The following is a 27702-nucleotide window of genomic DNA, read 5'->3' on the forward strand; positions in this document are numbered from 1 at the left end:
CTTCACAGTCACCCATTAGGAGTCTTTGTCTGGGCCCATAATTAAAAAGTTTGGAGGGATTCTCCTTGCCTGTGCTTATAGTTTAGCTCAGTGGGCAGTTCATTTGCTAAAACTTTTTCTGCTTCTATAAAACAAACCTTTAAAGAGCCTCTGAGAAAGTCTTTTGACTTGTTTACTGCTCAAATGCCAGTTATTGCTACGATGTGCTTTATGAAATTCTCGATGATTCCTTTACTTATGTTGACAAGAAGAGCTCTAGGCCCTGCTTATTAGTCACTCTTTACTCTGAAATAGGGCCTGTGTTTTCAGTCGTGGTTCATCCCAGTAGGCTGTACTGCTTCCTGCCTTAATTATAGCCATTTTAGCAGTAGCTGGAGGGAGAGAGAGGTGCTTCTCTTACAAGTAGGGAGCTCAGACAAAATTACATTATCATTCTTTATCAAAGATTTTGGTTTGACAAGACCAAGAGTAGATGTAGGAGATTTCAACTGTGTTCTTTGTTGGGGGGAGAAAAAAAGAAAAAAAAGCCTTTGAGAAATCCAGGCAAGATATGTTAGAAAAAATGGAGTTGAATAAATTTAACATAAAAAGGTGAATGGTAATTTAAGACATATCTGCTGTGCCACAGTGTAGAAAGTACAAGAAAAGGAGACAAAATATGAGACCCCTTAGTGGTAGTTCCTTACAACTTAATCCTTGTCTAGAAAAATTTGAATGTGAAATGTCCCTGGTGACTGAAGAGAATTTGTGAAATAAAGTGCAAACTTGTTAAATTAAATAAACTGTAGCTAACATGAGAGTCGGAATAGTGAGACAAATTTCAGAGGGAACTGAAAGGAAAAGAGAGGGTGCTGGGTTAGCCTTTGTGAACTCTGCCTGGGCAAATTCCAAATGATGGAAGAGGTAATAGAATCAGTTTCTTCTCATAGTTTAAATGTGTCTAGAATCATATTTTAAAATCCCACAGATACTTTGCAAACACAGAAATTGGAAAATATGTTTTAATTTTTTTTTTTAAGTTATGAAGGGGTTTAGAGTTCTTTGTTAAAGTTAAAAATCTGTAAGCCCTGTGCGACACCCTGTCTGAATCCTTGGGAAACAAGTTTTACCATTGTAGTGAATGTATGGGTTTTGATTAAAATGAAAGGTAAAACAAGTCCTTATAGGCTAAAAGACAGCAAAGATGACCTTTAATATCAAAGATAAATTTAGGTGAAAAAGTATAGAAATTTTTGCCTAATGAAATTGAACAGCCTGGATTATGAATTACTGATCTCAAGGACTAATAGCAAGACCTGAGTAACTGAGGATATAACTGACTTTTTTAAATGAGGTCAAGAATTGCGTGGTGTCAGTGGTCTGCTCAAGAAACCAACAAAGCAAGGATCTATTTATGAGTGAATTATAGAAATATCTGTATTTTTAACACATATATTGCACATGCTTGACTTTTGCATTTATGTAAAGATGCAATATTATCCATGAAGGGAGATAACTGACGTGTGAAGGAAGACAAGGGAGAGTAGCTTTGTACTGAACCAGGTACACTGTCTGAGATTATACAAAGTATAGAGGAAGGGTGGGTTACAGTGCACAGTTCCTCTTCGTGCATGAAGAGTGAAGTGGGTAAGTTCAGTTCAGATCTTACAGAGGAGTTCTGTGCAGCTCCCAGTGAGTCTTGTCAGAACAATCCAGTCTCTTCCTCTGGGCTTAAATTTATGAAGTCAAGAGAATATGAAAGTGTTTGATTTATTAAAAAAAAAATCATATTCTGTTCTTTTTTTTTTAATTGCCTAGTGTTCTCTGGGTTACTTTCACTATTCTATTTTAAACCTGATTATCCTCCTACAAGTGATATTCTCTTGCTGTCTTACCTGCATTTAGAGTTAGTTTTTAATTTTACCAAGAAAATCAAGTCTGAACTAGAGTAGATCTATAAAGCCAGAAGTAAGTAAGTAGGGGCAAATTCTGTAGGTAACTTACCTGCCCTGTGCATTGATTCCATGATGCTAGGTAGTTTCTCACACAAATTCATGTTACTGGTGTCCAGCTGAATACAGTGAGTAGAAGGAATGGACTTGTAACTGCAAATATCAGGTGAGCTTGTATTCCCAGCAGAAAAAAAGGTATGCATTTACATTTAAAATTAAATAACATCTTGAGAAAAGCTATAATGCTATTGGGACTAACATAAGATAACAGTATTTAATACTAGCTATAATTAAGTTTCCTGAATGTGTCCTTGATTGGAAATGTTCCACTTAATGGAAGTCTTAGGACAAAACTTTCAGAAACAGCAATATTATGATAGATCTGGAGACTGAAATCCAAAGTTATCTTGAATCATTTTTACCTTGAAATTACTGTCTTAGTATGCACTTATTTACTAATATGTTACTTTACTGAGTGAAATGTATGTAAAATTAACTCTTAGGTTGATTAAAAAAGCAGAATCTTGCTATGATTAAAACCAGTATCAGTCATCAATGTCTGGAATTTGCTCTTTACTATATGCAAGTTAGACAGCTATTTTGTATTTTAGTTTTGCTACATATAATATAAATTCTTTAAATATGGAATGTGATCTGTGATGTATCATTTCTACAGCGTTTAGTTTTGCTGCCAAGAAAGAGAAAGTGGGCTATATTTAGTTTTACAAATTTATCAATTAGTGGTATCTCCATTTCTTCTATACCAAGGAATAAATAAATTATGACCACTTAGATCAAATCATGCAGCTTTAGTATTGTTCATTATCTACACCAGACCCAAGTGTCCATGCTCCTGTGATAAAATTAGCTTCTCTGATACTCTGCTGTAACGACAAGTAGAGAAAGGCAGTAGGTAGCAAAAGCGGAACTGCTAAGCATGCCCACATAAGAATGTCACACTTAGGTAACAGAGTGTCCCTCAGGTCAGCCTACGATAAGAGCAAAGTCAAACAAGGCTGAATCCTTGATGTTTTGTGTTTTAAGTATCTGAAAATTGTTCACGACCAGCCTCGACCTACAAGACCTCAAATGATCATATGAGCAAGGCAATAAATCGGTGGTAACTTGCCCAGGGGCCCATGTTGTAGTTGTGATGTTGTGAAAGTTGCATCTAGTGTTAGCCTGTCCACATAGATCTGCCTACTTGTTCAGGCTTCTCAGACGGAAAAATTTATATTTACTTGTACCGAAGGGGAACAATGGTGGCTGAATGGGCATGGCTGAAAGGTTCTGCATCGTATCAGTGCAGTCCAGTGGAGATGCACGGGAATACCACAGCATCAGGAGAGCTGGGGAACCACTTGCTTTCCAAAACTCCACACCTGAGCAAGATTTTGGCAAAGCCAACACTTTGTAGCCCTGCAGTATTTGCCAAACATCCAGGACGTGGCCTCCTGTTGTGGGACAGACTGATTCACCTTCCTGACAGAAATCAAAAATGGAATTTAGTGGGCGTAGCAGAAAACCATTTCTGTAGGAAAAGACACTTCAAAAATTATGGTATCCAGAGGAATGGACAGCAGCTTTCGCAGTGTCTTCATGCTTCAACCTGGACTAGCACAATTTTACAACCAGGCCATACAAAAGCAAACTTTCAAGTCATGTCAAGTGCCCAGGAATACCAAAAAGAAGAAAAAAAGTGTAAAGGTAACTGGTATTATCATGCAGAGCACAGCAAATGCTGTATTAAAAAAATCCAAAAACCTCAAGCAAAACCAAGTTGTTATGTCATTGTTTATTATCAGGGATTTGGCCATTGGTAAAAGCATTATTATGGGGAGGGGTGTTTTCTTGTTACCAACTTTTTTTTTTCATCAGGATAATTGTGACTTTTAGTTTTCCTTTCTATTTAATTTAGTAGCTTAGTGAAGAGCCCTGATGACAATGTGATGAGTACTTACTGGGGGTTTCTGTGTGATACCTAATACAAAATAATACCTGTTCTTTTAGAGCTTTTAAAAAGTATTCATCTTTCTCTTTATGTTCTTGGTAAGCTGATCAAAAATCTTTTCTGAACCTGGCCTTTTTTAATGAAGCATATCTTTGATACATGAAAAATGCAAAGGCAAAAGAAAGCATTCTTTTACTACTTTCAGTGTATTCATCTCTCACCTGTGACTGTGTTGTTTGCCGTCTTTCTTATTATTAGCCATCCCCAAAGCCTCAATAAGTGCATGTACAGAACTTAAATGGAACTTGTTGTTAGGATTATTCTTTGCCTCACTAGTCAGGAGAATAAACCATTTTCTTTCATGTAGGTTGTTTTGTTCGCATCAGCGCAGCGTTGAAGGAATTCCTTTTCAGAATCACAGTTGCTTAGGTATTAGCACAAATTTAGTGCTTAAGTTATTTTTATTCCTTTTTAAACTTGGATAAATAGTTCTTCATTGTTCTTTGCCTAAAAAATAATTACTGCATATTGGGAGGGGGGGATTACAAGTTGTTTTCTTTTACTTAAGTCTTGCGTCACTCCAGGAAGAAAGATTACAGTGTCAGGCAGGATATCACCTCATGAAAAAGTTAAACTGGTCTAAGTACCTGATTTCTTTAGATTTAGTTGTGCTTTACCTCAGAATGCCTCTTTACTAACAGATGTCAGGTGTTGATCGCTTTAACGTCTTACTAAGGGCTGTCAGGAGGCTTCCAAACCCAGACAGTCCCATCCAGGAGTCTGTTAATTATGTTGTGTCAAGCTAAATTAGCCTGCTTTCTGCTTAGTTTTATTTTTGAACAAATAAAACTTTTCACCTTGAAGTTTTCACGAGGAGTTGGGATAGGGAATGACTCAGAAAAGGTACATGTTATAAGTATTGGTGGTTACTTTCTCAAGAGATAAGCTCTGTAATTAACTGATGTCTGCTAACAGGGTCTTCCAATTATGATATATGGGGAGGCTTAACAAATTGGGTTGTCTGGGTCACAGGTCTATAATTACTCTTAGTAATATTTGCTCAGAGACCATCTCAAAAGTTGTCAAACACTATTCAAGAATTTCGTTAGCCCACGTGTTGGCAGACATCTCAAGGAGCAAACAATTTCTGAAAGACCATGTGCTACCTACACGTTGTGAATACTGCAAGAAAAAGCAAGCACAAACCCTCGAGGAGTCCTGATAAGGAAAGAGCAATCTCCTTTCTCTTTTAACCAAATTTATTCAAGATGTCGAAAATATTTTGAGGGATAACTGGAATTGTAGTGAATCTGAACATTTAAATATAAACTATGACATTCTTTGTTATCCAAACAGACTATTGAAGTGTTTCATTAAAAGGTGCATCACACTGGCACATTATGAGTCACATACAAATTTATTGGCATGTCATAACCGAAGTACAGTGAGTTTTGTGAGAGGAGCAGTTTTAGAGAAATAAGTAACTTAGTATATGTGGAGAAGAGAGGTGTGCTGCTGTCTAAGTGAGGTTTTCCTTGGTTTATACCAGGGGCAGCTAGTTTGAAGCTTGCCGCATCTGTTGCAAACCCAAAGAAATTATTTTATGCTGGAAAGATTTGGCTCTTTTTCCTTCAATTGTATCACTTGCTATAATAAATGTAGCATAGACAAAATGGCGATTTATAATATCTTCAATTCCACTGAGACATACTTCAGAAACTGTCAATTGCTGTTGTAACTTTTCAACGCTGGAATTCCATAATTCTACCTGCTTTATGATTTAGTCACAAATAGCATTTTCAAACTAAGATAAACACTATAAAGACTTAATTTTCTGGTTTTGTAAATGCTTGTTATTACTTTTGATTCTGATGTTTGAAGTTTTCTTAGTTTAATGTCTAACAATAAGTTTACATAGTCACGTTTTTGAGGGACCGTTTTGAGTCTTTGATCATAGTATGTAAAGTGAATGAATAAGGTGATGCAAATACATATGTTAAAAAGAGATGGTAACTCGTGTGGGCATGGAGATAGCTGTATGTGACAAATTATGTGTGTTGCAAAGGCTACAGTAGGATTTCTGCTCAAAAGCTGTTACAGTTTTCAATATATTTTCCTTACAATGTGAAAAGACCTGTCTGGGATGTGGCCCATGTTATGAAAGCACAGATTTGTGTTCTCTGGGAAAAGCAGCGGTCTAATTTTTTTTTCCCAAAACCATCATCAGAGGTGGCTGAGAGAATACAGGCAACAAGAAAATCTATAAATAGGAAATATAACAGTTATTTTGTAATGTGTAAAAATTTGTATTACAAAACCAGGAGCTGATAATACAAGTGTACAACAAAACTGTGAAGAGTTCAGAAAGGTATGTTTAATCCTTGCAACTACATGTTCAAATGTGCAAAATTTTTTTACCAAATACTGGATTTTTATTTATCTCTATTCACACGTGAAGTGTGAACACAGCCAACGTAAGAGCCTTCCTTTTGGTCCTTTAGTAGTGGCACTCTGCCCTGACTAATTTGAATGCTCTGCAATGCTTCCCACGTACTGACATTGCCAAATCTTTTAGAAGTAGCATGTAGGAGCCCTAAGTGCTGCACTGAGATACTCAGGACTCTGGCCCAGGGATGCACAGTTTGGAAAAGGTCAGGAGAATAGGACTCCTGTGGGTAATATGCCACCTGTGCATCACACAGGTAGCTGAGGTGCACAGCGGAGTGGATTTCACTGAACAGTTCTTCTTTTCTGTGTCAGGCAGTTGGTTGGGCTGTAGCGTCCAGAGGATCGTCCACAGGATTGCTGGCTTTCCTTAATATATCTATGGGTTCATTTTGGTGGGTTTTGTAACCAAGTTAAGAAGAGAACTGCAGCTTAGTGGGGTGTTTAATTGTTTGTAATTAAAAGTCTTAGTCATAACTGTAAAATAGGAGTTGATGAAGAGCTGAATGGTCTAGTGTAAAGTAGCCTCTTCTGCAGACACCTCTTTTCAGGCATTCTCAGCCTGATTTCTGCCCACCCAGTGTAACATCACTGACCGCGCTGCACTTACTTCTGATTTACACCAGGGTGAGTATATAAAAACCTTTGGGGCATTCAAGGCCCATGTTTAACAAGTAATTTCTACCTTTTTTAGTACAATGAACTGACATCTCAGACTGTGAGAAGTTTGAACTCTGGATCCTTTGCTGTCACAGTATCAAAGTTTCTGTTTTATCACTGGCCTGTTTGCTTGAATTGAAGATTTTATTCTGATGGTGATTAATTTCCATGTGTTCACATAATCAGACACTTGTGAACTAATAAAATTCCAAGTGCAATACTATATTGCTGAAGGCAATGAAAGCTCAACATGACATGAAGACTCCAATATTCAAACTGTAATACAAGACAAAGAAAAACTGTTAATATTATTCTACTCCACTTTCAGACTTTTGATAAAGACCCTGTCTGACTCTCTTTTATCAGACAATTCAAAGGAATACATGACAGGGACCTGCAGGATTGGACCCTAAGAAATTAAAATATTTTAGGATTATTTCAGTTTTAATAAGGATGTTAAGACTTTGCAAAGTTCTTGCAAGGATGATCAATGAACTGACTCGTTTCCAAGAGAACAACAATCTGCAGTGCTATAAACCTCTATAATGTTAGCACTTTACAGGTAAGGAACCCACATTCCCTGGCAGTGTTTATCATTCTTTTTGTTGTTGTTGGAAAAGGCTTCCATCCATTTTTCTTTTTCTCCTTGTCCTTCACAGTTTCATATAATTTAATTTCCTTGCAGTATTACAGTAACTCTTGACAAAAATAGAACATATGACACATTTCTAAGCATTATTGACATAGCAATAGAAAATAAGAAATGTTTGAGGGATTTATTTTGGAACAGAGAGTAAGTCACAGGCTGTGCCATGTTGATGTACTATTTCCTCAGGTGCCATCCTGGCTGGAACAGCTCTGCCAACACACAGTCTCGGTTCTGTTTAGTTTTTCAGTAACAAACCTAAATCAAATCAGGGGTAAAAAACCAAGAGAAGAGAAAATTTGTGGGAATTTTGACTCTGCTGGCAAAGCAAGTCTACATGGGGGAAAAATTCCCAATAAAAATTTAAAGCCTAGTTCCCCAAGGCTTTTCTGGGTGGTGTAGAAGTATTCAGGTATTCTGCTCGGCTAACCTGTGAAACACAGCCTCACCTCTGTGCAAGCTCTAACATAAATTCCTGTTAGCTGCACAGGAGATAGTTTTGTGGTAAAGGAACAACTCGTGTACTTGCAGTTGCAAAATGTTTTCTTTCTGAGGAGTGTGGAGAAGTAAGGTCAGCAAGCTGTGTGCATTACATTTGTATGTGCTACATTATTACCAACCGAACGCCTAAATGGGCATGGTTTGGGGGTTTCTGTGCAAACAACTATTGCAGAATTTCTTACGAAACACAGGCATTTTTTATGAAGTGTTGAACATCCATTCGTGAAAAATCACATCCCGCCTGAGACGTGCTTTTTATCACAAAGTCACTGTTTGTAAAACCTAGATGATGGGCCTGAGCTAAAATGAAAAATTAACTTTTTCATTGCTTTTTCACATTGTATGTCACGGTGGTATTTGTTGAGTTAGATAATGGTAAGTGAATGAGGGTTCATTTGGGTTTTACTTCTGGAATTTCAGTAACTATTAGTGCTCTTAATGAAGTAAGATGTTAGTTTAAATTGTTAGAGTCTTACAAGAATAAGTTCGTTTGGAAGCAACTTTATTGACTTCAGTAGGATTGATCTTGGTCAAGTTCATTTTGATTTACCAAATATATTATTATTTTCTGAGCAAGTTAATAAGAAATGTGTGTTAAAGATGCTTCTTTTATAGTTAGAGGGGGAAAAAAATCCAATCATCAATTTAAACTTCTCTGATCTTCAAAAGCACTTGTCCTGAATTTGGTAATAATTAGACACTGATTGGCAACCTTCTTATTCGGATAGGTTAATTACAGTTGTACGTTGGAAGGGAAAATGTTTCTCTGTTGGCTCTTTGCATTAGTCTAAATATTCACGATAGCAGATAGGGAGAAGTATGTACATGTCATGCCCAGTTCTTACCTATTGCTCTGAACTTTTTAGGACCATTTAGGTGTATGTTCATCAAAGTTGTTTGATGTATACTTAAGATTGTAGAAGAAAAAGGGCCAAGTTACGTGGTAATTTTGGCAGTCCTTTAGTTTAAAACGAGTGAAATAAGAAAACTAAGATCTCATTATGAAATCAGTAATAATTCTACTTCCCAGTAATAAGAATAGATATTAGAAAGGGTTACTGTCTTGTTACTGACTTCAGAAGTTTTACCGTATTTTAGCTGTGCTGTAAAGAAAAAGCACATTTTGCCTGGGAAAAAAAATAGCAGTTAATATAAGTTAAAAATAAAATAATTTATTTTAGATCAAAAAAGAATGGCTTATTAAAGAAGGTATATTGACCATACTGAGGTTTAGGGTGCATTAAGCAATTAAAAGATCATACAGTTTTTGTTGTAGTGGCATTGACATGTTCATAGGTGAGCCAAATTGAGCAGAAACCCTCCTTCTTCTGCTGCGTCTGTTGTCAAAAAAGATACTCTTCTAAAAGTACTCTGTTACTGAAACAGAAAAGATAACAAAGCAAAATAGCAAAGCAATTAGCTTATTGATAATATATAAGCAGTGTTCTTTTTACTGATTATATTATTTTGAATTTTCCCACCTGTTGAACTCAATAGAAATTACTTCTTGAAATGACTGAAGTTCAGGGAAGCTTCTTTCTCATAAATGCATTACCAGGCAGTGGGGTGGATTGTGTACGTGTGGAAGGCTGGGGAGATTCATGCGTGTAATTCTGTAAAACAAAATCAATAAAGCTGATGACAGATTAAGTTGCTAAATTTTGTAAAACTAGACTACTGTTCGGGTCATCAGCACAGCACTATTGGATTTTCTATGGTTTAATGCTGAAAAACAGGATTATTGATTTTAGGATTTTCAGCGTATCCCCTCTGGGAGTTCTTAAGCAGTCTTTATAATTCTTCACACTTAAGTTGACAACTACAGTGACATAACTGTGTCCTCGCCTTAGTAATCATTTTCTAATCATATTGGAAAAGACTGGAAATGGTTTATAAAATGATTATTCCGGACAAACAGGGGAACAGGAGGGTTGTCGAGATGTCGCTTCTTTGTCTGGTGGTCATTGCTACCTGCCTGCCATCTTCCCTTGGAATTAACTTACAGTCACAGATTAAGACCTTTGACTGTCATAAATCTGCTTCCCAATATGTTTGACTGGCAGGGGAGTTCACAAGCCGTCCCAATATAAATAGGATTTTAGCACATCAGGTGCCGCTCCGAAGTAAAACGGGCTGTTTTGCAGTCGACTTTGTTGGTGTATATTCATCGCTCCTCTCCCTACCCATGTGTATGCATGCCTGCGTGTGTATGCATGTGTGTGTGTACGTAAAGTAGAAGCTGAGATAGGCTAACAAAATGAACTACTGTATGCAAGAAATATATGAAGTGCACCCAGCTGCTGGTAGCAATTGCTACATGCAGTCCACTGATTATTGCACATATATTGAAGATAATCAGGGTTACAGCAGTTGTGATGCTCAGGTCCTGCACAGTAACAACATATATATGGAACAGGCCTGGGCGGTGAATCAGCCTTATACCTGTAGTTACCCTGGAAACGTGTTTAAAAGCGAGTACTCTGACATGGACATGGCCCTGAATCAGTACAACCAACCTGAATATTTCACAGAAGAAAAACCTACTTTTTCTCAAGTGCAGTCGCCATCGTACTCTCAGAAGAAAGGTAGGGGCATTTTATTTAAATAACAAAAAAAAAATAATCTCTGTTTTTGTTTTTGTTTTGCTTTAAACTTACAGTTGCATCAGTTGGCTCAGATGCATCTTTGAATGTGAAGGCTGCCTGTTCAAAATTGAAAGCAGCAGTAATGTAGGTTGCTAGGTGATTGTAAGGTTTTCGGTGAGCGATGAGGATTTCCAAGCACTTTTTCTTAATCTATAAGAGACATTTGCAAATACGTTGCTTATTTTCTTCTTTCTGGGGCTATTAAGTTTGTTTGCTATTCACCAGTGAGCTAGATAAGAAAGTTTCTCTTCTGAAATGTCGTCATTATATATTCTATGTCTTAAAGCTGTGTTTCTGATTACATACAAACAGTATAAGTCCTCGTTTTCAGTAAATGTGAACTCTGTTTACTCAACAACTCGGGCAAAAGATTTTGAAAATAGAACTGTAAATATGTAGGGGGAAATGAGTTACTGTCTTCTAAGTGAAAACCATGTAGTTTCTGATTATGCAAAGCAAAAAAGACTGAGAATTCAAGAATATACCTGTGTAAGAAAGACTACTCTGCATCCAGAAAGTTGATATAATCAATATGTTTGTGAAGGGCAATTAGAGTGCAATGTCTGCTCCCTCTCAGGGTTAAATCATTGCCTTGTTTTAGAATTTACTCTTTTGCCTTCAAGTAAGTAAAGCAGATTTAAAAAGAGCCCCAAAATACCAACAAACACTTAGAAATGTTTTCGGTGTGTTTTTTTCTCAGCCAAACTGACGCATACAGAGTATATGTCCTCCGTGTTTCTTTAAAATCACATTATTAAAGAATAAAAATAAACAGTCTATTGTACCACAATAATCTTTTTTTTTCTGTTAAGACCAGATTTTCTGTATGCAGTTATCCAAAAACCAGATGAATCTGATGTAATTAGGTGGATAGGGAAAACACCATTTACTACTTTTAAGGTAGCTTTGTAGTGAAAAGTAGACTGTGTAATTTTATTAACTACATGGAAAACTGAAATATTTTCCTTTGGCAGACAATATTCATTAGTACTTGGTGCAATAAATCTGTATGTTCGGTAGAAAAATGTCTTAATTTTGTACTTCAAACAGCATCATATTTCATAATAAAGGAAATGGTTTTTTAAATCGTTTTCTGGGAAGCTGTAACAACATCATCAAATTGTAGACTAAATGTAGTTGTGGATAATGCATGGTTTTATGTTTTGCAACATTTTAGGTGTTTTTTAAGTCTATCTGCTGTTGTGTTTTGTATAAATGAATTCACGGCTCTTTGTAGACTTTTCCCATGTCTTATTTTCAGTTAAAGAAAAAGTTTATCTCAGGATTAACTTAGAAAAAATAAAGATTTGTTAATGCAAAGTCAGTGAAGGAATATATTTTTCGTAAGTTTAAAGGTTATAAATAATAATCGATAGACCTAGGTCAGAGCTTTAAGTTTTTTCGGTACTCAGACATCTGACATCTGCTCTGTTTAAAGTTTTCGTACTTGTTTGGTTGAAAGAGTACAGAGTTGTCCTTAAAAACTGTGTGTCTGCCTTTATTTCCTACCACCTCCGTTTCACTAAGAAATGGTGGTGAATTTTGGAGGAAGCTGAATCTCAAGCAGGCTTTTAATTGATCATTCACAGAGGCAGAGCAATGTGCTTTGGGATTTTTTAGATCCTTATTACTGTGATAATCAATAAAAAGTTGCCTCCCTTCTGTCAAACCTTTGCAAATGCTGAGTTTGTTAAGCAGAAGAGATCTAAACTGCGTGGAACATGTGCATTTTTTTTTTTTTTTAATTTCCATCTTTTAACCAAGCTATCGTAAAACTAACGAATCTTTTAATCCTGTCCTAAGAACAGAAGGCTTTTCACAGGGCATGTGTGTCTGTATTGATCCAGAATTGATTGGGGGGGCAAGGCAGTTTGTTAGAGAAGCCTTGGTAATAGCCCATTAAAACAAAATTAAGTCCCAAAACAGGTGTTCATGAGGAGTCTTGATTGTTGCAGTTGGTATTTTTGTTAGTCCCTTGAAATTTGTCATAATCTCAATAATATGCTGTTCAAATCAGATTGTACTTTACAGCAGCACATGGACTCCTCTCCTGTCAAAACTTTTGCAAGTTACTAAATGGTTGAAGTCTTGTTTCCCCTCTGAGAAGAAAAAAAAATCAACATTTTATATGCTGAAAAGCTTTTCATTTATGAAGGAGTATTTAATTACTTCTCTATCTTTATGTCACTTCAAAAGAATTCAGAAAATAACTTGAAAAACAAGAAACCAAGACCCCCACAATGTGTCACTAAAGGAAAAAAAAAGTACTTAGAAAGTAAAACTAGTTATTGTAAAATATAAGAAAGCTACTTCAGTTATTACAGTACATTAAAAACTATTATTTCCTGACCGTCTGTCAGAAATTCTGATGAAAGAATTGACTTTGAAAGAAAAGAATTGTAGTCCAGAAAATCAAGAGGTGGAGGTGTAGTTTTAGCTTTGCATCTGCTTGTTGCTCCATTACCTTTTGTGCTCTAATGCATGCTGTTAAAAGGTGGTAGCACAACATTTGTGCAAGAGCTTACTGTTTTATTGAGGAAACTCTTTTGGACCTGATCCTACCCTAGGAAACAGGCAGCCAGAAACACTTTGTTTTCTGCTGTTTTCTGCATAATGCTGTGAAATCTGATAAGCAGAACAGGGCTCATCATTGTGAGAACGAGATGCTATTCTCAGTTTTGTCCCAGAGAGCTTAAACTGGAATATTTTTCGTCTCTTAACGGTACTTCCAGCCATGGTGAGCTTGCAGTGCTGCATGCTGGGTGGGTGATGCTCTGGGTGAGCCTGTGCCACCCCACCCTTGTGCAGAGGCTGAGCAGATAGGCAAAAATGTCCCTGGATCTCCTCACACCACCCGTACTGTGAGGAGAAGTGCCCAGTGACAGGGTAGAGATAATGCAGTTAGGAAAGTGCAAACGAAATATGTACAGGAGTCCGGAAACCTCAATCTCACCACATTTGGTGTGCGCACAGTGTTTTGGGCATTTGGACAGCATGGGAAACAGGTCTGCAAAGTTAAAACAGGATGAGAGTCGGCTTTCACTTTCCTTTGAATGGTCATTTCCTGGACAAAGTTAATGAACGATGCCTGCAGGTGTCTATGAAGTCAGGTTTTAACTTCGGGTTCTGTGGGAGTGGAAAGCAGTAAGGAAAGGCTGCTCCCCACACCGAGGGTTTGCAGGTGGGAATTCTCGAGTCGGGCTGTAGCAGCGCCGGCTCCTCAACCCTGCGTCTCACTTTGCTTCCCAGATACCAGGTGGGGTTAATGCCGTCTTTTGTAGGGCTGTTGGTATGGTGGGAGAAAGGGTCTTTTAAGGTTATTTTTGTTGTTGTTGTTGTTATAATTGTAATTGTTGTAATTATTTCTCCTTATATTTTTTCAGGCAATTTATGTGCAGCTGAGAATACATACTGTGTGAGTGCTAGAGTATGTGCCTGAATTTAGTCCAAACTGCGTTCTCAGCGGTGTGAAAATATTAGGGTACTTTCTGAATAGCTAAGAAAATGGAACACGGAGGTTATGTCAAAATGTCACTTCATCAGTGCAGGGAGTATGTGTACATGTAATCAACTTACAGAAACACTGAGCATTTGTCGTCTTGGCCTTTGTGGCAGAGCAGCTCCAAGAATGTTGACAGTTATTTGAAGCTTAAAAATGTTAATTTTGCTCTTGACCACCACTCTAAGGAGATAGCACTGGTAAGAAAAATTGAATAATTCAGCAAATCATTATGCGTTTAGAATTATATGTTTCTTTTGTAATAAAGTCGATGGGAACATGTTTTCTTCTACTTTACAGTACCTTTCCATAAACGGATGAAGGATGGGAAAGTGAACTAAGTCATACTTCTCTTTGTTCAGTGAGACTTAGATTTCTAAATAAGTCACTTTCTTGCAATACAAAGCTTTGTTGATAAAACATTTAAATTTGGGTGGGGCAGGGGGAAATGGCATGGTCTGACTTACAGTGGTGTATTTTTTACCTGTAGTTGGTAATGGCTGCAAGTTCAGTACTGATTGCAGCAGTTAAGTGATAACACAGTTTGAGCTAAAATGTTTTCATCACATCTATGCAAAAAGCACTGTTGCTGATAAGGTTTCTGAATCAGCCCAAAGAACACAGTTAGTACATTGAAAAGTCATTAAGGGAAAAGGGGCTATAAAAATGTTTCAGATTCGATTTTTGCAGAATCTCTTGCCAAATTTTAGTAATTCCATAAATCAAAGAATGCCAACAAAGATCAAAATTGAGGAAAAGCAAGCCAGCTAGCTAAGAAGATATATATGAACCTGTTCAACAATATTCTCAGAGAAATAAGCCATTTTTCTCAGTGGGAGTAATTTAAAGGAAGTGGGGAACAAGGATCAGTGTATCAGCCCAGCCTTTCAGATCAATACTGATAACAGCACGAACAAGAATGGAGTATGCTTTTTCTCTCTCAGCTCTATGCTTTCACCATCAGTCTACTTAAGCTTTTTGTACACAAGTATGTCAAGGATGATATCTGGATGGTCCTTGTAATTTTTTATAATTTGCAAAGAGTTCAAGGTGACTATGGAAGCAGTAAAACAGCAATATGAATTTTCATTTCAGTTTTAATACAACTGGGGATTCTCAAGGTAGTAATTACTTTCATCTTTTTAATTTTTGTACTGCAGTGTCTAGTAAGTGAATACCAGCTTACTGATAAGTCCTAAACTCCTCGTTTTAGTGTGTGGTCTGTAGGCATGCAAACCATAACAGATGGGGGAAAGAAAGATTTCAGGGAATATATTTTAATTAATAACTCTAGTAGTATACGGGGGAAATTAAAATACTGAATACTGGTCTTAAAACACAAGTGTCTTTGTGCAATAGCTGCAAATGGCGTTTTCTGCCTACAATGTATAAGTCTGTGGTGGATCAGGAACAAGCTAGTAAGGAACATCTGGTATACAGGCATAATTTGTTTGCATTAGTGTTACTCACATCCCTGTTTAACAGTCAAGTATGGTTTGGTTCTAATATTTTTTTAAGGTGTGAGTTAATTCCCTAACCCAATATCACGTTATCTGTACAGACAGAGACCTGGCAATATAAAGTCTGTGCAGTGATGCTTTAACAAAACTGAAATTGGTTCTTTATTTTTCTCAAAACATACTGCCTTTTTTTTTTTTTTTTTCTGGTAATGTGTGCCAGGTACAGAGGAAAAAGAAAACCAACCGCTATAATTTTTCATGGTTTCTTTTAGTTTAAATAGATTTCTTTGCCCTGTTACATGGATGAATAGCCACCAAGTGTCTCATTTGTGTCTCTCTAACCTCTTACGCTGCGCAGGGTCACATATGCTGCTTTAAGGTGTCATTCCTGCAAATGGTGATTCAAGAGTGTATCCATACAGTATTAATGAAAGAGTACCTCAGATGACTGCATAGGTTAGCAGATCTCCTTCTGTCCTTATGTCTGCTTGGGGCAAACTCATTGCGTGTTTTCCTATCGAAGGGAATTGTTCCTTGCTGTACCTCTAGAAAGCTACAGTTACAATTTTAAAAGGTATTGTAAATCACCATCATGATTGACTATAATGGATTATATGACACACTCATCTAGATAGGTTCAACTGGTCCTGCTGAGTACTTAGCTTTGCCAAGACAGTAAGATTAGGCAGAGTGGCAGGTGGGAGTCTGGGGAGCAAAGATGTTGCTTTAGGCTGCAGGGGAAACACCAGGCACGGCAGATCAAGATCATTCATTGTTATTCTCCACTCAAAGCAAAGATCCAAGATGGGCATTGGGATAAACGTTGTCAAGTATGACTTGACAGATAGTTAACATTCAGGATCATACAGGATGCACCAAATGATAGTCCATGAGGATGCTGAAATGCAGCAGACAGAGGCTTGAAAGAGCAAGGAATGATGTTGGTTGTTATTGTACAGTTCAATGAGGTTGATGTTGCTCTTGAATGGTTCCTCATAGCTATTTACTTAGCAGGTTTTGACCAAGAAATAAAGGATGAAATATGAACACCAGAAGTAGGAACCTACCCAATGTTCCCATGAGATTTCTTATCAGACATTCTTCTTTCGCGAGAGAGCACCTGAGTTACTCTGTCCAGCATCTGCTTTCCCATGTAGGGTTTTTTATTTTTGGTTCAGAGTTATGCACACATGAAGCAAAAGTACTTGCCAATGTGAGAGACAAGTTCTTATTAGTGGTGCAAGGAGTGAGACAAGCCTGTTGCTCTGCTTCTTCCTCAAACCATTTAACAGATAACTCTGCTGCCATCCACAGCTTCCTCAAGAATCTCCATTTGCACTATTCATTTCTTTCATGCTGGTACCATGTTTAGAAAAACAGTGTTGAATTTCTTCCTGCTGATACTGTTTCTAACTCTGAGAAGCAGCAAAAATGCACTGAGGCTGCTTATCTACACATCTTTCAAATGAAATTGCATTGAATTTATACAGAGGTTATACAGAATATTTGCCACTACTAGAAATTATTTGCAGTGGACATTCCAGTTTGTAAGAACTGAATATAAATCCCCTTATTCCTTTTAGAGTGATATCTGTTTGTCTGAATTATATCTTTTAAAAATTGAACCTACTGAAGGTTCAATTTTCCTGCTTTCTAGCTGTTTCTGACCCCATTAGCTGTTGGAAAGAGTGTTAAAAATATACAAAAGTGTAGATCTGTAATAGAAAGAAAAGATATGTGTATTGCACACTTTTACTGTCAGTGATTTCTTGGGATAAGGTTTTTCTATTCATGTTTCCTGTTGAATCGGTAGAAGAGTTCCAAATGTGTGCTTCCCTTGTGACAGGGGCGCAGTCCTGCAAAAGTACTGAACATAATATTTAAGTAGCTTAAGTAGGTGGCACTTAGCACTTCTGATGCAGGAAAACAGGGAGTGGTTTCATGTGAGGATACCATTTTTAATCTCTGGTTAGGAGTGCTTAGAGGAGATTGTCTTTTCTGCCAGACTGGAAACTGTTTCCTGGGTTGGATAAAGTCCTGAAACTCCAAGAAGGAGGTGGACAGCAGTGGTCATGTGCGTGAGCTACTGTATATATTTAAGGAAGTGGTTTAGACAAGTGGTCTTCTGCTCCTCCAGCAGAACAAAGTTGCCGTTATGTGAGCAGTACTAACCAGATTATATACTTAAAGGAATATCAAGACATTTAATTCAGAAGCAATTCTTAAGAAAGCAAACCAGGTATACTGAATTTTGGATGACATAGTTTGTGCTACATAAAGTCTGCATTTCATGAATAGCAGTAGCCAGCGATAACAAGAAACCATTGATCTTTGTGAGAAATTTAGGGGAAAATTCTGCATCCCTTTGCTGCCTCTTCTGCCTCCTCTATCAGCTCTATGATGTGTATGTGTTGCATGTGCAGAGGCAGGTGTGAGCAAAGTGGGGGCAGGATGAAGATAATAGCCTCTGCTAATCCCCCACTGGCATAATGTCCATTAGGAGTCAGTGATGTAAATTGGAGTCGAAACCCTGCTGTCTCTCAACCCTCAAGGTCACAGAATCAGCTCCACATGGCCACCAGTCTATCCAGGCATAACCTGTTCATCCTGGAGAAATGCAACCTGAATGTAAATCTGATCTCTTGCTGTATTGTAGACTGGTATGGTACATCAGTAAGATCTAAGCTCATTCCCCCTCTCCCCTTTCAGATACCAGTATCAGCAGATCTGAGAAACCCATACCTAGGCATGGCTTCAGAGTGCTGCTGCTTCCTGGCTTTACAAAAGAGGGATATATGTTCCTCTATAATTTGAGGTTCTCATAATTATGCTCAAACTAGGCCATACAAATATTTTCTGCCTTCTTTACTTTCACCTAATCTACTCACCAGCCTCCATAACGTTTAAGTGTTTTAAGCTCAGTTAATTTCAACTGTTTTCTCTCTGATTTGGGCTTTCCTTTCTGGAGAACCTCTGGAAGTATAGTCTTAGGAAGGCACTTTATTTAAGTTATCTGTTACTGATCTGATACTCTGGCATGTTAGTTGCAGGAAGATGATGACCACCCCTCTTGCAGCATCCTCCAAAAGCCTTCTGCTGCCCTGAGTCTTGTGGCTGGTTGCCTTCCTTGTGACCAGTGTCGCAAGGCCCCAAGCTGTATGGAACTGTACTGGTGTGGGGGCTGCATAAAGACAGCAAACTTGAAGTCTGACCTAACGTGTGGTGCTACAGATGGGTTCAGCAAACCAGTGGCAATGGATAGTGTTACAAGCAGCCACATCCAAAGGAGTCTCCCTCATTGCACTCATAAATTGCACTCAGACAGTTGGCAGGTGATGCAAAACTGGGAGGAGTGGTTGGGACACCAGATGGATGTGCTGCCATTCAGAGCAACCTAGGCGGGCTGGAGAAATGGAATGAGACGAATCTTTTGAAGTTCCATCAAAGGGAAATGCCAAATTCTGCACTGGGGGAGGAATAATAAACGCAGCAGTACAGGCTGGGTCCTGACTGGCAGGAAAGTGCTTTTGGTTGAAGTACTTGGTGGCTCCGGGTGGGCAGCAAGTTAAACATGGGCCAGCAGTGTGCCCTGGAGGCAAGGAGTGTCAATGGCATCCTGGTCCATTAGGAAAATCATCACCAGCAGGCTGAGGGATGTGATTCTTCCCTTCTGTTCAGCTCTAGTGGAATACATTGCAGTGCTGGGTCCAGTTCTGGGCTCCCCCAGTACAAGACAGACATGGACATATTGGAACAAGTCCAACAAAGGGCTGCAGAGATGGTGAACTGGAGCATCTGTTCTAGGAGGAGAGACTAAGAGAGCTGGGACTGTTCAGCCTGGAGCAGAGAAGGCTCGGCAGGGGATATCAATTTGTGTAAATACCTGATCTCCCATACAGTAGAAGACAGAGACAGACTCTTCTCAGTGTTACCCAGTGACAGGACAAGGGGCAATGAGCACAAATAGAAATACAAGGAATTCCTTCTGAGAACAATAAAATAATATTTTCTTTTCACTGTGAGGGTGACAGAGCACTGCATGGATTACCCAGAAAGTTTGTGGAGTCTCCATCCTTAGAGGTACTCAAAAGCCATCTGGGCATGGCTCTGGACAGCTGGCTCTAGGTGGCCCTGCTTGAGCGGGGGTGTCAGACTAGATGACCTCTAGAGGTGACTTCCAACCTCAGCCATTCTGGGAATCTGTGAAAAGTTTACTACACTTCAGTGATCTTATGCAGTTACATAAATAGCTGCACTTTCTCCCCTCAAAGGGAATCTGAGATCTCATCTTCACAGGGAGATTTTTCAGAAGAAAAAGTTATGTACCATAACTCCATTAGTTATGAGTCATATGAACACTGATTTTGAAAGGTTTGTATTTTTCCCTGTTTAAAAGTTGTGTTTAGTTTAAAATTACTTTTTGGTTGCCATCAGAATTGCTTTGGTTTTTTGCTCAAATTGAAAATATGTTTATGTTATCAAAGCAAATGCCATTGTGGGAAAAGAACCAAGCATTGCCAATGTTTTTCACAGTAGTAATATTTGATTTCACTTGTTGGATCTGGTAAACCACTTCAGAAGAGAAGATTTCATTCTAACACATGCATATACGCACATACATATATTTGAATGCCCACGTATTTTGCCCTAAATTCAGACTATATTAAATGTTCCTGTGGAACACATCCAGGTCAGGCATGATCAATACAGCTTGGGCTATCTGTTGCTAGTACTCCTCTGTTTTAAAACAGTTTGTCAGTAAATATTTCTTGCTACCAAGTCCCTGAGTCATGCTGAAACCTGGGATCTCTTCTGCAGTGTAAAAGTATATCAGTTTTTTCTGAAATATAGAAGAGAAATATGTTGTATGTCTCCCTGCTACCTTATTATCTCACACTAAACCTTTTGAGGTAACAATAAATATTTTTTTGAGGTAGTATTTCACTCAGGAGAGAACAATCATGTTCTGACTTCTCCCTCTTGACCAGTCGATGCTGAAACAGTCCGAAGAGTAGAAGATACTAAAGGCTGTGTTTAAATAAGTCTGTAACATAGTATAAACTTTTATTCAGGAAATTCAGTGAGTTCAGAAGTATGGGACCGGTAGACAAGATCTACAGTGGATTTTAATATAAGCTTTTTATATCAAATGTATCATATCGAGTTTACATGCCACATCCTCTTTTTCTTTACAGGGTATATACCCAGTTACTTAGACAAGGATGAGCTATGTGTAGTATGTGGGGACAAAGCCACCGGATATCATTATCGCTGCATCACTTGCGAAGGTTGCAAGGTAAATGGCACAGTGGGAAAGTGGGAATCAGAAATAGCTCTCCAGCTCCTCCATTATACAGACTTCCTGGACTGTGCTGTCAAATAAAAGACAGATTAGAAGCGAATAAGAACATCCAGTACCGTATCCGATAAACCATATCTGGCTATGCTGCTGCTCTTCATATGCATGAGGAATATGGTTGATTTTTTCCCGTGTTTGCTTCTGAAAAGAAAACAAGAAATTCAGATTGTTGCTGTTGCTGTTTTAACAGTTAGCTTTTGAATTTCCATTTTTTAATGTTCCTTTAGCCATGTTCTCAGCCAGAGTACATCAGCATGCTCCCAGCAACTCCACTGAAGCTGTTTATGCAATAGCTGAGGTTCTGCCTATGGCCATGAAGAGTCTGTAGCAATTAACAGTGTTCCAGTGCCTCTCACCATCACTGTGAAAAGGCAAAAATCAAAATCCCTTCCACATGCTCATACAACAGTAACATCCATCAAAGCATTGACACCCAATTAAAATAGTTTCAAAAAGATTTTGACTTCTTTAACATAAGCATACTGAAATGTGCTTTCAGCCCTAAGTTGCATCTCCAAAACTACATGCAAAATTAAATTAAAAAAGAGATTGCTTTGGGCAAGTAAATAAAAAAAAATGAGTAACAGAATCAGGCACATCTCACATGATTTCACTGCCATCAATTTGCATGAATAGCTTGAGATCCTGTAAGAAAGCTATTCTTTCCTGCAGAAAATAAAAAATAATTGTTTTTCTGAACAAATAGGACCACACATGCCTTGGACTAGTGTAATGAGACTAAGCCACAAAAGTCTCATTCTGTTCATCTCCAACGTCTGGAACATTTTGATCCGAGATTTTGGGCTTGGATTGATTTTAGAGCCCCTCATTGCAGTAACTCTTGTGGTGAAGTAGTTGCTCTATTTGTATAGCATTGCCCTAAGTTACATTTATGAAATGCACGGAGACCTAAATATCCTATGTATAGCAGATAGTTGGTAATATTCATAATGGTTTTATACATACATACTAGGTATGAAAAAATATTTATATCTGAAAAGAACTGTGGAGCTTAACAAGTGATTCCTACATATTTGCATTCCATATAACAGATGATAACATGGATATGATTTAATTCAGATATAATGGGAAGTAAACAGCACTGTGGCTTTATGACATATCTTTTGCTCCCAGCTGAACAGCTGTATCTCTTGCCAGCTTTCCTACTAAGGTTTTTGTTACTCCAACTGAAGTACTTCTTTTTATGCCTACCAACTACTTTAGAGACATACCATACAACTCTACATTTATCTTCAGATACAGTACTTCTGTCTGACGCATAATTTAAAATAATGCTTGTGTGCACAAGGAACTGAGCTAACAATTTGCAAAAAGTACTTAAATTCTGTGAGGAGCCGCATACGCATTTCAAGTTGTGTGATTTATCAGCAAAGTTATATATGTCAATATACTATATATGTAATCAACTTCCAATTAATTTTACATTTACTAGTTGCTTCCACTCAAAGTCACCTTAGTTTTGTAACAAGATTAATCAGGGCTGACAGCCAAAGATTTGCTTTGGCAAGTGCGTTCATGAAAAAAACATCCTCACCCGTGATTTCTGAAGAGTAAAGTGTAAGGAATTTAAACCCAAATAAACAAACAGCAAGTTCTGACATCACTGAAATGTTTTTTCAGATTTTACCCATTGCATCTACTGCTATATAGGTGCATAGTAAAGAAGTTTAGAAAGAGTTGTTGCCTACCAATAAAATGTGATTTCTTTTATTGATGAAAATAACACTCCTGTGATGAACTGTTTGGGCAAATGTAGAGAGCAGCTTCTTTAATACATTGTTTCTAAGGATGGGCAAAGAAATTTTTTCGCAAAAGTTTCTGATAAGTGCAATGAAACGAGAATGTGAAATGAGCTGGTCCCAACAGAGCTGATGAAGAACCTTGCCATTGTGAAGCTAGAGCTACATTAAGTCTCGTGCAAGGTTTGGAAAACAGAAGTTCAGTACCACTTGCTGAGATTCATCAGAGGCTTTTCTGTCTCTTGCTGTAAGCAGAGATAACCCTGGGACTCTGGTTGTCCACAGCCATCTTTGGACTTCAGGGAGGAGAGTGGCAGATCCTAGGAATTCATCACAGGGTTGAGAATGGAACTAAAACCAGTTGTCGTGTAGATGAGAGTTTGAGACTTGTTCCAAACCCCACATTAAGGGTATCTTGCCTGTGATTTCCTGGATTTTGTCTCAACACAACTGGTCCCGGTCTTTCAAAGGCTCACACACAAGCTTTATGCTGTTCAGTTTAATTAACATTTCAAATCTTAACATAATAATGGAATAAAGAGTTGTACTCTTAGCTCAACCTGAATCTTGTAAGATAAAACTCTAATGAGGACAAGGTTCTTTATTGTCTTCACGGGAGTTAGGAGCTCAAGCTGAAATACAGACTTACCTGTACATATTAATTCAACATTCTGTATTAAAAGATATTGCGTACTGCTGTAAGATTTTACTGGGTGTTATTTAACATGATTAAAAACAGACCTTTCACCTACTGAAGTGAAGAGACTATTCATTAGATAAAATCCCAGCTGAAGAGACTATTCATTAGGTAAAATCTCACTTGAATTTCACCATTGTTTTGACTGAAACTAAAGCCATTCTTATCAGCCTCAGTCAAACAGGACCAGGGTGTCCGTGTGTTCTCTATGTCAAGGTCATCCCAAGCTGCATTGCTGAATGAGAGAGTCTCAAATAATGGTGAAACTTGAAATTAAAGTGAAGTCTGAATTTCTTGCTTTACAGGCTATCTTGTCAATGTCTTGCAGTCTTGGGGAGTTTATCCAGCTCTTTTGGAAGTCAGTGAGAAAAGTCATGTTTAAATTAATACCAGGATTATATACATAATGTTCAGAGATAAATTTTATCTGATTTCTTTACCTAGGGCCAGGCTTTATGGAATGTATAAATCAGTGAATTCAGCAGAACTGCATTAGTTCACGCGAACTTAGGATCTATTGCAATTGGCAGTATAGGTCTATATTATGATAGATAGATAGATAGATAGATAGATAGATAGATAGATAGATAGATAGATAGATAGATAGAATGGATTTATATAGAGAGGAATCTTTAGTGGTGATGGGAATTTTATTTTAATTGTGTGGTAAATACAAATTAAATTTTTAAATTATGGATCCACTATTTAGAGCCAAACACGGAGATTGTGTAGTTTGTATTTGCAAAATTCTTAGTCTTGCCCAGATTTGGTTGGTTGGTTGGTTATTTGGCTTTTGTGGAAAGAAAGGAGTAGAACTCTTTGTTCCTCATCCTTTGTTAGCACATACACACCACCATTCTTATCATTTGCAGAAGCTGCTCTTCAATTAAAGCTATGTATATACCTCCTAATATCCTTCAAAATGATTACAGAATTTGGAAAGGGGATCAAATATAAACCTCCTACTTTATATACAAAAAAAATTTAAAACATTAAAACATAAGACTACAAGAAGAAGGTCGACAGTATTTGTGCCTCAAGACAGCATTATTTACACCTTTATTTACCTAAGATGTCTATATGTTTTTAATTTTTAAGGAAACTCAAAGAAATGCCATATGCTATAAAACTGATTTGTTCTTTTCCCCTTTAAGAGTTTCATGGAATGAAATATGTTATCTTGCATACTTAGGTACATTCCTAACAAAGCAAAATGACTCCCAGTTTGATAAAATTGCTCAATGCTAATACTTTCTAATATATTAATTTTTTGCACTTAGGGTTTTTTTAGAAGAACCATTCAGAAGAACCTCCATCCAACCTATTCCTGTAAATATGAAGGAAAATGTGTGATAGACAAAGTAACAAGAAATCAGTGCCAGGAATGTCGCTTCAAAAAATGTATCTTTGTTGGCATGGCAACAGATTGTGAGTATATTTTTCTGGTTTTCTTTCTTGTACCTTTTTTTTCAATGTCCGTGTTTGCTTAAAGTATGTTGATTGATGAAGGTCGTTAAAGTAGAACAGAACTGCCAGCACTTTTCTGTTTTTAATAACTTGTAGCAGTGAATTGCACTCATTGCACCAAGCCACTTTCATAAGGCTGTAATTTTTTGTTTATCCTTCATCAGGCTCCACCTTCTCCTGGCCTTACCAAGCTGAGTAACAGTAAGAATGTTCACTCTTTGGAGGAGAGGAGGGAGAAATGCATCTGGATGGACACTTTGCTTGAGATAAAAACATCTTGTTTAGAAAATTCTGGAGGATGTGAAATTGAATGTCATTGTATGAGTCATCCTGCAGTTGTTTGTTTTATTTTTAGCCCTGAAGAAGTTATCTGCTGCAAAGAATTCGAATCTCATTCTAAAGAACTAGAAAATATGGCTGTAAGATTAACCCTTAGGAGTCTTCTTTTCCTGCCATTGCACAGGAATTTACACCAATAACTTCAATTAGTGCAAATGGGAAGAAGTCATGTAAAACCCCCAGAAGTCACATAAATTCCCCTGTGCCTTCATGGTTGTCACCAGTGTAATCCTTTGCAGAAGAACTGACAGGAAAACAGGCCCAGTAAACAACAGAAAAATAGTCTAACTTAGTATTTTCATTGTTAATGTAGTGTATAACAGTGCCTTCTGTCTAAAGGGAAATAGAATAAAAGAGACAATTTCATTGTAGCCAGGTAGACCTTCAGGAGAGGGGCTGGATCTCCCTGGGTCAGGAGGGAGATGGTGATCAGAGATGTGCAGCCTCAGGGCCTGCCTCTCTGGCATCACTGGAAGTCATGAGACTCTACAGGAACATTGCATAACAACACCATTTCTAGGGATTAAAGAAAGACAAAACAATAGGCACGTTTTTTCTGCTTGTGTCATGCAACAGGCAGTTGAGCCTCCTGTGAATAAATACTCCCACTTTCTTCAACCCATGTTACCTTCTGCTGGCTCCCAAGAACACATTCTACACTTCAGAGCAGTGAGCATGCTGATACTACTTCAAAGAAAACAGAAGTGCATATTTCCCAACATTGATTACTTCAAGTCCATTTTAGGAGCACTTTGACACCTCACAAAGCTTTTACATGTTAATTTTGTTGATGGAATAACCCCCTGAAGGCAATGGCAGTATACAAAACATTGCCAGGAGGGGAAGTCATTCTTTGCCATGTAGACTTCTGAGAAAATGAAGTTGGAAGGGAGAAATAAGAGAACTGTCTCAACTGTGGGTCTTCCCAGGGTACTTCTTTACTGATTAGTTACAGTGTTTGTAATCAATTAGTACCTCAGGCAGAGAAAAGACCAAAGTTCAAACAGCCTTAAGAGCTTCCTGCCATTTTTGTATGTTTTTTCCCCTGCTAGTGGTGTTGGATGACAGCAAGCGGTTGGCAAAGAGGAAGCTGATAGAAGAAAATCGAGAGAAGAGACGTCGGGAAGAGCTGCAGAAAACCATTGGGCACAAACCAGAGCCAACAGATGAGGAATGGGAGCTGATCAAAATTGTTACTGAAGCACATGTGGCCACCAATGCACAAGGAAGCCACTGGAAGCAGAAAAGGAAATTTCTGGTAAGGGCTGTAGCCTTGCACACTGTTCTCGGAACCAGGTTCCATTCTTTCTTCTGAAGTGCCTTCCCAGCATTGCAACCCCAGAGAGATTTTATCTGCCAGTGTGTTCATGTTTATGATAAAGGGATGATTTTGTGTAGTTACTACTTGCTTTTTCTTGCCTGAACCTCAGGTTTGATCAGATCACGTATTTCAAAAGATTAACAGCATGTTGCTGAGTTAACGCTAACTCAACTGGATACTTTTATTGTGCGATGATAAGAAAAGGTAGAAAAATTGTTTCACTCCTGATTAAGAACAGTAGCAGTCTATAATGCATACCGTATTTTATTTAATATATTATATCTAGGAATAGTTGTCTTTATTAGGGACTAGCATACAACGTATTGTAAGTGTTAAAACAATGTAAAGTTTTAGGTGAAAGCTGGTAATTTTTGTTAATGACTTGTGGGCTTTCCTTCTTTTTGTTAATGGTGAATACATTATTAAAATAAATTAGGCAAAGCAAAATTAATGAGAACAGGATGATACATACACTATAGCATTGGGATTGCAGGCTACAGAACAACTTTCATTTTCATCCTGTAACTAAGGATTAGAAAATAAAGGGTGATTTGTGATGCTCAACCTTAAAAAAGGATTTATTTGATTTTTCTAAATGGATTTTTAAGGGAAAAATGCAGAATGCAGAATGCTTATACAGCACAAAAGAGAGATTATCGACTGCATTTCAGGAATACACAGGGGTCTTTAACAGTCTGTGTATAGCAAATCAGATAGAGAATACTCATCTTTTTGCAAGCCTGGGCTCCTGCTGCATAATTCACCATGGGAATTTCAACTCATGGTTGACTTGGTAAGAGAAATTATGTATTCAAAGCAGCTGATCTCTTTTATAATGACTTTTTTTAAAGATTCCAGTGACACCATCTAAATTTCTATATGAATGGCTTGTGTTCATACTGGCGTGTAGTCAGAAAAACCACAGCCAGTCATCACTGGCAAGAAGCAAGAGGGTACTTTCTAGGGGTGCTGCAGAGCAAAGTTTGAGGTACTGGTTTTAGCAGACCAAGAAGCAGCTGCA

General features: G+C 37.8%; 1 protein-coding gene across 7 annotated transcripts in view; it reads left to right on the forward strand.

Moving 5' to 3' along the window:
• Window positions 1-27657, forward strand: part of THRB (thyroid hormone receptor beta) — a 146460-nt gene extending 118803 nt beyond the window's left edge. For 6 of the 7 annotated variants that reach the window (XM_039384810.1, XM_039384811.1, XM_039384814.1 and 3 more), the window contains 3 exons: window positions 20934-21034; window positions 24835-24982; window positions 26413-27657. In XM_039384810.1, the coding sequence (XP_039240744.1) occupies window positions 20934-21034; window positions 24835-24982; window positions 26413-26675 (512 nt within the window). In that variant the 3' untranslated portion in view covers window positions 26676-27657. Of the gene's footprint in view, window positions 1-10372; window positions 10720-20933; window positions 21035-24834; window positions 24983-26412 lie in introns of those variants that run through there. The other variant, XM_039384809.1, reaches the window with a different exon arrangement.
• The last annotated feature ends 45 nt before the right edge of the window (window positions 27658-27702 follow it).

The sequence above is a fragment of the Pipra filicauda genome, unplaced genomic scaffold (assembly GCF_003945595.2).
Source record: "Pipra filicauda isolate LSUMZ 115617 unplaced genomic scaffold, ASM394559v2 scaffold379_size694699_pilon, whole genome shotgun sequence".
NCBI classification, from domain to species: domain Eukaryota; kingdom Metazoa; phylum Chordata; class Aves; order Passeriformes; family Pipridae; genus Pipra; species Pipra filicauda.